The sequence below is a fragment of the Cucumis sativus genome, chromosome 7 (assembly GCF_000004075.3).
Source record: "Cucumis sativus cultivar 9930 chromosome 7, Cucumber_9930_V3, whole genome shotgun sequence".
Classification (NCBI taxonomy): Eukaryota; Viridiplantae; Streptophyta; class Magnoliopsida; order Cucurbitales; family Cucurbitaceae; genus Cucumis; species Cucumis sativus.
The window spans coordinates 16,941,145-16,952,062 of record NC_026661.2 but is presented as its reverse complement, the minus strand read 5'-3'; the positions used below and the strand labels follow the sequence as shown (position 1 = coordinate 16,952,062).

The 10,918-nt window shown below is 31.6% G+C and overlaps 2 protein-coding genes across 2 annotated transcripts; one reads left to right on the top strand and one right to left on the bottom strand.

Annotated features, from left to right (window-relative positions):
- The first annotated feature begins 788 nt into the window (after nucleotides 1-788).
- LOC101221015 (hyoscyamine 6-dioxygenase) lies at nucleotides 789-3,914 on the top strand. The gene is made up of 4 exons (XM_004148909.3): nucleotides 789-1,024; nucleotides 1,159-1,412; nucleotides 2,709-3,024; nucleotides 3,417-3,914. Exons 1-4 carry the CDS (start codon nucleotides 833-835, stop codon nucleotides 3,666-3,668), a joined length of 1,014 nt encoding a protein of 337 aa, XP_004148957.1. The 5' UTR covers nucleotides 789-832; the 3' UTR covers nucleotides 3,669-3,914.
- Nucleotides 3,915-6,705: 2,791 nt separating this feature from the next.
- Nucleotides 6,706-10,198, bottom strand: LOC101220780 (protein KINESIN LIGHT CHAIN-RELATED 1). Its single transcript, XM_004148908.3, has 2 exons — nucleotides 8,444-10,198; nucleotides 6,706-7,466 (listed from the first exon to the last, which is right to left on the bottom strand). Exons 1-2 carry the CDS (start codon nucleotides 10,147-10,149, stop codon nucleotides 7,235-7,237), a joined length of 1,938 nt encoding a protein of 645 aa, XP_004148956.2. The 5' UTR covers nucleotides 10,150-10,198; the 3' UTR covers nucleotides 6,706-7,234.
- Nucleotides 10,199-10,918: the final 720 nt, after the last annotated feature.

The following is a 10,918-nucleotide window of genomic DNA, read 5'->3' as shown; positions in this document are numbered from 1 at the left end:
AAAACCAAAACACACTTTGACATGTTAAACATGTCAATAATTTTTTCGCTTAACATTTAATGCCCATCGAGAACACCTACATCTTGAAATTTTTTTCTTATAAAATAGAAAACATCTTGATATTTTCAAATATGAAGTAAAATTGTTCTTTAATGTTTTCTACATGTCAAGAAGACCGATATTCTTGAAATTTCATACATATCAAATGTCAATATTCTTGACGTTTTTACGTGATTGTGAACTTCAATTTTCTTGACATAGTTAAACGTCGAGAACCGTAAAACTTCACTTTGAAACTACTTTTCTAGTAGTATAAAGATATATAATAGCAACTCTCTGATGTATCCAAATATTATTCTATTTTCTCCAACTAAATTAAAGTTACACAAACACCTCATTTAGTTACCAATTAATTTTTTTATTTTTTTTATTTTTAAAAATTAATTAAATTTATAAACACTAAGCTACGACCTATACATAAATTTATTTGTTTTGTTGCTCATTTTTACCACACCAAATGTTTTCAAACCTCAAGCAAAATTTTGAAAAATAAACACATATAGTAGGTTCCAAAACCTTGTATTTTCTTTTAAAGTTATTACATTAAAAAAATTGAAGAGTTTTTAAAAAAAAACAAATGACAAACTAAAAACAAAATGGTTACCAACCTAATCACTAAGTCTATTAGTAGAAATCTTATACAGCAGCAACTTGAACTTGCCTATCTGTTTAAACCATGAAAGAAAAAGAGAAACCTCAGTATTATATCTATAAATTAGGAGCTACTTCATTCTCATATTCTCAATTAAATATCATTGGATAGACAATTTGCATGATGTCTCGAACAAAGTTTGTGTCTAATTGGGGGGGTGTTGTATCAGTTCCAGAAACTTATGTGTATCCTCCAGAGAAGAGGTTTGGCATCTCGGTGAAGAAGTCGATTCCAGTGATCGATTGGTCTGACGATCGAGCTCTTCTTCTCAAAAGAGTTCACGATGTTACTCAAGAGTTTGGATTTGTCCAGGTTTGAAAGAGCTCATGAATGTTGTTCTATAGATTTTTAAATGATACTACCATAAGACTCAATTTTATTTTCATCACTTATAGAGCACAAAAGTCAAATTCAATTGCTTAATTCTAATACTATAATTTGTGTAGGTTATAAACCATGGAGTCCCAAAAACATTAGTAGAAGAGATGATGAAGATCATGAAGGAGTTTCATGGCATGTCAGCAGAAGACAAAGAGAGGGAATGCTCCAAAGATCCAGATAAGAGTTGTAAAGTTTATACGAGCTCTCAAAATTATGAAAATGAACAAATTCACCTTTGGAAAGATACTTTCAAGTTAAGATGTCATCCTAATTTGGACAAAAATCTTGAGTTTTGGCCTCAAAATCCCCCTAAACTGAGGTAAACACAGACACAAAATCTTTCACTTATAGGCGTCATCATACGATAATCACTTCATTTTTTACCTTTCATTTTCTAAAAAATAAGCAGTTTATTTATAAAACATCTTCATATCAATCACTGGCCTATCAGTTTTATTGTTCTGTAAAAAACTAGCACCCACACCACCAAATTTGGAAAATTAAGTGAATGTTACGAGTGTTTTAACCTAGTTGAGATGACTTGGTTCACCTAAACACTTCTCTCCCATTTGTTAAAAAAATAAAATAAATAGGTTAACTTTTGAAAAAAAAAAGTTTTAAAAACTTTTAAAAAAATCGTTTTCAAATACAAAAAAAATGAACCAAAATATTTACAAATATATAATAAAATGTCACCGCAATTCAGTGACATATATTGATAAGACAACCTGCGATATACTATTATCATTTATCACACGTAAAAATTGATAGATGGGTATTGGTGTTTATCATTGTCAATCACTAGTAAACAAAAAAAAATCAACATTTGTAAATATTTTCAACGAATTTTTATAAATGGAAAAAAGGTGAAAATATTTTTTAAAAATAGCAAAGTTTTAAACTCTATCAATAATAAACGTTAATCTATCAATGTTTATCAATGTCACTAATATAAATCTATCAATGTGTATCATTGATATAATCTAAAAAAATTTGCTACATTCTGTAAATATTCGGATGTATTTTTCTATTTTTTAAAATGTCCAAACCAATGGACATTTTTAAAAGTAACAAAATAAATTAAAAAATTTACAAGCTATAACAAAATTTTGGATTTTATCGATGATAGCTTCTATTACTATAGCATATCAATAACTATCAAGTGATAAAATTTGATATAGATTGTAAATATTTTGTAAAATTTGTTATTTTTAAAAAATTTCTTTTTTTACGTAAAAGAAAATACCATAAACGAACATTGTTAAACTAAATTAAAGAGATTTATAAAAATAGGCATGCATCATATTAGTTGACGTCGATAACAAACCCAAGCCAACAAAGAAAATTTTCTCGCCATATTACACCCCTCATGAATTTATGTTAATATATCATGGCAAGTAAAATATCTTTTTACACATGAATTTATATCCCAATAGTATAACCTCCTCGATAACAAGTCTCAAGGTTGATAGGCACGTACTTAGCTTCATTTTAAATGTTAGTTTGTTTGGATTAAAACATAAGGTAGAACAACACAATTTCTATTATAAACCTACAACAGTATTGATAAATAACCAACATTAAAATGATGATTATATTATTAATTTGTTTTTAGGGAGGTGGTGAAAGCATATATAGTGATGATAGAAAAGTTTGCATCAGAGATATTAGAGGTGTTAAGTGAAGGGTTAGGGCTTGAGAAAGGGTATTTTAGAGGTGAAATGAGTAAAAACCCAGAATTTTTGGCACACCATTACCCACCATGCCCAAACCCTAGCTTGACTGTGGGGTTGAGCCAACATGCTGATCCAACACTCATCACCATCTTGTTTCAAGATGTCAATGGCCTTCAATTCCTAAAAGATGGTCAATGGATTGATGTTGATCCTCTTCCCGATGCCTTTCTCGTTAATCTTGGCTATGTTTTCGAGGTATGTACATTTTTCAAGGCTACAAGAAAAATCACTTTACACAATATTTGTAAATGTTAGAGTAACATGTATTTTAAACCAACGTAATTATTTTGAAAAAACATAACTACTTAAAATATTTTCAAATATAATAAAATGTCACTGTCTATTCACGATACACATGATGATAAACACGAATAGATGTGTATATCATTTTTTTATCAATCTATCGGTGTCTATATCATTGATAGGACAATGACAATTTTATTATATTTGTAAATAAATTGGTTCATTTCTCTATATTTGAAAACTGTCCGACAACATAAGTAATAATGACTCACCTCTAAAATGGAAAGTCATGCCAACTACTGCTTAGCTAAGCTAACTTTGACGTTTATGGTTTTCATACGCAGGTGATTAGCAATGGGAAGTTGAAAGCAGCTGAACATCGAGTTGTGACAAATTCAACAACGTCTCGACAAACCTTAGTGTATGTAGTTTATCCTGAAAATGATGTGACTATAGAACCATCGAAGTGTTTCATAAATGAAGCCAACCCTCCACATTATCGCTCCCTCGAGTTCAAAGACTTCTACAACAAACTTATGTCTAAGCCTCCTGACAGGAAGACAGCAATGGAGTTTATTAGCTTCGACCAACTTTAGTGAGTTTCCAAACTAAAATTGTTACGTTACTTTGGTGAATTATATTACTACATTTTGTAATGTAATAGATGAACTATTTTGTTATACTATGAGAAGTGTGGTCATTGTATGTCATTGTAATGTACTACAAAAATAACAACTTATGACATACTATACTATCCTTATGTAAGAAAAAGTTGTAAGAAACATTATATATGCTATCATATAAATGAAAAGAAAAGTTCTATATCTTTTACTATATTAAAACTTGATAATTATTAATTATAAAATTTTGTACATTTCATCTTAGAGCATGCTACGAAAAGAACTGTTAAACAAATGAATCAAATATGTCACAACACAAGATATATTGAAAGGAACCAAAAAAATCACAAAGAACATCAAATGAACCTGAAGATATGATTCACAAATTTTTCATGCACATTTAGTGGCTCTTAATTAATTTTATTTAGCAATTTAGCGTTAAATTTAAGTTTTGAAATTATGATGTTTTGAGTAAGATTGTTATAGAAAATATGGAAGTTGCTTTTAATGAGAATGCATCCAAGATAAAGAGATAGAGGTTGTCATTCATGAAAAAGCATTTGAATCATGGTAGTTGGAAGATAGTTGTTTGTAGATGGAAAGCTTGGTTAATATTTTATTTTGATGTTATGGTATTTACATTAAATAGGTTAGAATCTCCACGAGGCTATATAATGTTTTTATTCTGTCATTTGTAATAGACTAAAAATTTGGATCGATAAAATTTAAATTTTCTAAAATGTGGAATTTTGTCTTGGTGTGTTCTTGTGATTATATTATGCATGAATATTGGGAGTATTCAAGTGAGAATTTATCTTACTTATGGAGAGTGCTTTGAAGATCGAGGCACTTTTGTCTAATTCTTTATTGATTTATTATATTACTTAAATAACTTGAATTTTACATATAGTAGGAGTTAAATCAAATTGGTTTTGAGGCTCTTGGAATTGCATTCTTTGGGTTTGGTTGTTTAACATATTCTTAGATTTGATGTCTCATACACAATATTTATAACAATAGAAAAGACAATGAGGAAAGCCTACTAGTAAAGAGTAGAGTGATGATTACAAATGAAGTACTAATTATTTCTTTAGAGACATACTTCTGCAGTAATTACTCTCAATACGTATGAAACATACTTCTAGCCAGTGTGATCAATAAATTGGCTTATTTTATCCGAGTTTGAAATTTTCCTCCCTTGTTTACGACCTCTTTCCACCTTTGGTTTGAAACATACTTTAAAAAATCTTATTTAGCTCCCTAAATATGAGATCCCTCGATATACCCAAACTTGATCAGCTCTTCTGAGTATGAATAAGTTTCAAACTTGTAACCAACTTTGAATTACAAACTTTAGCTATTCGGTCAAATCTCGAAGACATTCACCAACGACCTCATAGAGCGGGTTCACACAATATTCTTTTCATAATCATGCTTTCACACCACATCCATAACACATACGTTCGTCAGCAAGGAAGAAAGATACATGGATAGTTGGTCTCTGCAAATCTGCAATAAATAAGAATAAAGAATTTTCTTAACAGGAAGTGCTTAGACAACACTTTTCCTTAGTTTTTTATTATTGTTTTTGAAATCAAAAATCCAAATTTGATTTTCAATTCTTAACATAATTCCTTTTTTATTTTAATATTAGACAAATAGGATGTGTCAACCTAATTAAAATATTTCGGTGCAGTCTCCATATCCCTCCTACCTTCAAGTATTTGTTTTAAAAAACGAAAAATGATGATTTTGATAACATCCCCATATAACTAATGTCGAATTTTGAACCCTTCTCAATTAATATTTCTCAAGTTGTAAGATATAGTTCAAAGTTATATGTCACTCTTTCAAAGTCAAAAAGGTAAAACTATAGCTTTTCATCTCACATTATAATATGATACCACGATAGCTTCTTATTTTTCTGACATTGCATTAAGATAGCAGTAATGTTATAATTTGTTATCTTGTAGTACATTAGGATAAAAGTGATAACAACTTAGAGTAACATACAAGTTTTACTTTAGAAACCCTTGTTAAAGATGGTCAAAGCTAATATACTTCATCACTGCCTCCCTATCATTAGCTATAGGCATATATTTGCTAAATTATGAAGTCATGGAACTTGAAAGAGTGATAAATTTGGAGGGTTGGCTTCATTTATTAGACATCCTGCTGGTTCTCTGTATTCATATATCATTTTTAGGATAAACTTGATAGATTAAGCTCTATCGAGTTGTTGATGAAATTCGTCGCAGCTCGTTATTCCATTGCTTTTATCTTCCCATTGCTAATCACCTATAGATGTTTAGTTAGATTTCACGAGTAGGTTTCTTTCTTTTATTATTACTAGCTTGCATCACATTTGTTGCATTTACTTATTAAATTTAAATTTCTTAATTTTAATTTTATTGTAAGATTAGAAAAAAATATTTTAGATATTGTCTCACAATCATTTCATCTTTTGTTTTTGGTTTTTGGAAAATGTAAGCCTACTAAAATCCTCTTCAGCAACCTCTAAATTAAATCTCTTTGTTTGCTAGTGTAAGACCGTGAATCATTGATGTGTTTCGAACAAGTGTTGAGGAAATTCATATAGGTAGTTGGCGATCAGAGATTTCTTAAGGAAAAAAATATAAGATGTCATCCTTAGTAGTAATATGGAAGGTATTCTAAGCATTGTATCTCTAGAGATCATTTGCCCAATTCAAATTTAAAAGAAAATTTTTTCAAACTCGATAAAAATTAGGTTTAAATCTTATTTTATTTTAGCCTCAAAATGAATTTTTAAAAGTATCAAAAAATAGTTTATTGTGTTTATAGAATAAATTACAATTTATTAATTATTTAACAATTAATTAATATAATAAATCTAGGACACCACTATCATTATGTTAAAGAGTTCATTGTCTAAATTTTTTTCAAAACTTCTTAAAACAAACAGGTCCAGTATAAAATTTTAACCCAATAATTATTACTAATGTTGAACATTTTGCAGCCAAATCAAAGCCAATTGAATAGATAATAGTAATAAAATTAGAAAAAACACAAGAACAAAATGAGATGTTTCTCTTTAAAACCAAACTCAAGGCAACCCATAAACTTTCTTTCTTACATTAGAGTTTTGCAACTAAAACCAAAATTACAAACTCATTTACATACACATAAGTCTGAAAGACAAGTCTAAATAAACATCTATGAACTTTTTTGCAAGATGAGTTATGAGAATCATGCAAAGTTCTCAGAAAACACAGCCGTTAGGTTCGATAACTCTACGGGCTACTGCAGCCGTCTCTTTCCTGAGCATATAGCTTCCAATGAATATGTTTCCCAGCAGGATGGATATACTATGCAAGCAAAACTTGGAGTCTCGTATATTTTTCAAGGATATTCAGGCGATGCACAAGATGACCAAGTTTTTAAAGGAAAATATTTTCCCTAAAAATATCAGTTCTTGTAGGATGACTTACCAACGAGTGTGATCTGATATATCAATTATCTTAAGTCGTAAAATGGCATATTATCAGATGACCAAGTTGTGGTTATTGATGTTGCTGACGGGTAGGGAGATCGGGCTGCAGAGTTTTGGAAGAAGTTGAGGATTGAGGGAGGGGCAAGGCCTTTGTTGAGTGCTCAAATTTGGATGTACCTCGAGCTTTCCTCTTCAATTGTTCTAGCGTTCGTCGGGCTTCTCTAAGTTCGTCTTCGGCACTCGAGCCATGGCTGTCCCAAGCATCAACCACTTGCTCCTGGAATTCAATTGCAAGGGCATAACTGCACCAACACACAGAAAAGATCAGTAAAGTAATGAGTTCATGAGTGGTCATCACTGCCAAATTGCTGCTGTGATCCATGGATACAGAAACAAAGGCTTTCATTACGATGTTGGTAGAATAGAATAGTTTTAAGTTCTGCAGTATTGGCATCATTCAATAATAAATGATTTAGATAGCAAAGGCAATAAGAAAGATGCAGGACTGAAATGAACATAGTATTATACATTCAGGACAGATTGATAGTTAAGAAGGACAAAGTGATCAAATTTCAAAATCAACTCAGCCCATAGGAAGAACTTGCAGTATCAAGTTAGGTCTACAAGCATTCATCTCCGTACACAACTTAGATATTCCCATATAAGGATAGCTATAAAATACAGACTTATCAATATTCACCATACTCACTTTTTTTAACAAGACCGGCAAAAGCTTTCTGCCCTGTAGTATTCCTATTCTAAAATACTAATGATACTTTATCATTCCTGTCAAGTGACTCAAAGGAAATTCCAGTCCAAGATGAACCCATTAGTTTGGGTCATCCCATAATTGGTTAGAGTCCCATCAAGGTCTCCTTGACATTTTTGTGTATCCAATTAACCACTAGTTCTTCCACAACCGTAAAAGTACAGTTAACCTAAGCAGAATGGGGCAAGTGTATAAAACATGCCACATTTGGTTTTAAGAACAAACATTGGCAAGTGAATTTATCATACATGATGAAGTTAAATATATCTCCAAAAGGAAATGAACAGTTTTGACATCAGACATATTATATGAATCAATTTCCTACTCTGCCATTCAAAACAAAACATTCTGATCTCAATCTATATGGTTCTGTGTCTCAATATCACTAATAAAACCCAACTCCCCCAATAGATATTTCAATGAATAATAAGCAAAACATTGTACGTTGTAAAGAATGTAACTACATTACCAGCGATGGAGGAAAAAAATGACGCTTGAAAGTAACCATACCTTCCCATTGCACCATATGCCTTTGAAAGATTGTGACAGGCTTCAATTGAATCTGCATGATGGGGGCCAAGTGATACGTCCATAATGTCTTTCGCCACTGCAAACATTTGTGCAGCCGATTGAGGTCTCTCGAGTTCCAAATACGCAGCTCCAAGATTATTGTATATATATCCAACTCCAAAATGATTGGATCCAAAACTCTCTTTTAAAGTCTCTGCTGCGCCCTCCAAGTATGGAATAGCTTCTTGAACCTTACCAGTCAACAGTAGCAACCACCCTAATCTAGCTGAAACACTACCCTCCGAGTGCTGCTCTTGTGGAAGCTTCTCAAGCAAAGCTAGAGATTTTTTTAATAAAGAAATTGCAGTGTCAAACTCATTCATTGTCTCATACTGCATTGATATCTCTGAATACGCCTCAGCAGCTTCCACAGGAGAAGTTCCTTCTCTCTTGTCGAAAATTCCACTAGCAATCTCCAAACATCTCTTTGCATCAGTAAACTTTTCCTGATTACACAACACTTTTCCCATTGAGAAAAACACAACTCCCCGAAGTTCACTGTCTTTATCTGTATGCTGAGCAACATCCTTAAGAGTATTAATGGCCTCGTCGTACCTACCAAGTGCAATTTGCATATTAGCAGCATCGGTTTCTGCACGAAGCAAATCAGAATTAAGGCCCCAGTTCTTCAAAACCTTCCGAGACAATTCATTCTGCTCCAATGCCTTTTGATATTCTTCCAGCCCACTATAAATCACCCCAAGAAGCCTCCTATCATGAGCAACTTCAACTGAATTATTGCCCAACTCCTTCTTATGTATCTCCAATCCCTTCATACAAAAGGGAAGAGCATCCTTAAAGTTCAATATAGCAACATAAGCTTCGGCCAAATCACGATTCGCCGTCCCTAATTCTCTACTATCCTTTTCCAACATCAACTCCTTAATCTCTAAACACTTCCTGAGATTAGATAGCGCTTCCTCTCTTCTCCCCATTGCAGTTTTAACATTTGCCAACTCAAGTAGCACAGCATGAAGTACTGGCCTAATATCCTCAGCACTATAACCCTTCTCCTCTAACTGACCCAGAATTCTATTAGCCCTATTCAAGTACCCCAAACTGTCACTAAACCTCTTCAAACTATAATTAACAGAACCAATCAATTGTAAAGTCATAGCAACAGGTAAAGAAGGATTCCTATTATCATCTTTATCCAAAGCTTTTAAAGCTCTATCAGCATACAACAAAACCTGTTCAGGATCCTCACCTTCTCGGTCAAGTTTCAGAGCAATTTTCAAGGAAGCCAATCCGAGATCCTTCTCTTCAAAAGCGGATTCCATTTCTTTAAAGGCCTTGAACATTTCATCAACAGTCTCAGCAGACTCAAAAGACTCCTCAAGCACGGATTTGTCCTTGAGTTTTCGCTGTCTTGAGGAAATTTCAGGCCGTTTCTCCACAAGGGTATCCAAATTTCGAGATGGGTTTGCTTGAAATCGAGTGAACTTGAAGAACAATCCATTGTTTATGGTGCAGGGCTTGAGATTGGGAGTTGAAACAGGGGAAGAATTTGAAGGGAGATTAGAAATCGAATTTGGGGAAATGAGGGATGAAAGTGAGCGGAGATTGAGACGATTGAAGTAAGGAAGAAGGGAAATTGAAGCGTTTCTTCTCATCGTGGAATTGAAATCGAACAGTCTGCTGCACATTTGCAGCGTAAACCTCTGCAAAACCCTTTTGAGGAACGAACCCTCGAAGATTGCCGAAAACGCCGACGTTTTATTGGAAAGGGACTTTCGCTATATGTTTTTTCTTTTTCTTTTCTCTCTCTTTGATATTTTCAAGTTTTAAAATTCGTCTAACCTTTAAATATAATTAATCATTAAAAACTTCTTGTCATTTAGGTTAGAATACCAATTTGTGATTTAAAAGTTTTCTAATATATGTTTTAAAAATTAGTAACAATTTAATAATTTATTTATTAAAATTTGGTTAAATGCCAACAATTATTAATTTAGTTATGAAAATGTTTTTCATGGTAAAATTTATATAATTTCCATTTACAATATTATATAATTTAAATTTGTATTGTATTATAGAAGTTTTAATTTTAACAAACATATAATAGTATTTTTATCGAAGTTTTATTCTTTAAGTGCAATTCTAATTTAATGGTTTAATTTTAAACTACCTTTCAAAAAAATCATTAAAAACTATATAGAAATATATGTATTTGCATCACAAAATCTACCAACAATTTTACAAAAAAAATAAAAAAAAAACTCCTTTTTAGCAGGTGAGTTGAATACTTGTGTAGTCTCAAAATTTTAAAAATATTCTCTCTAAATTTTATTTAAAAAGTGTTTTAAACACTATTTTTTTACACATAAACATATTTAAAACAATTAGAAAGTCATGTTTAGTGTGCACTTAATTCATTAGTTTTTTTTTTCTTATAGAAACAAAAAAAAATTAGGT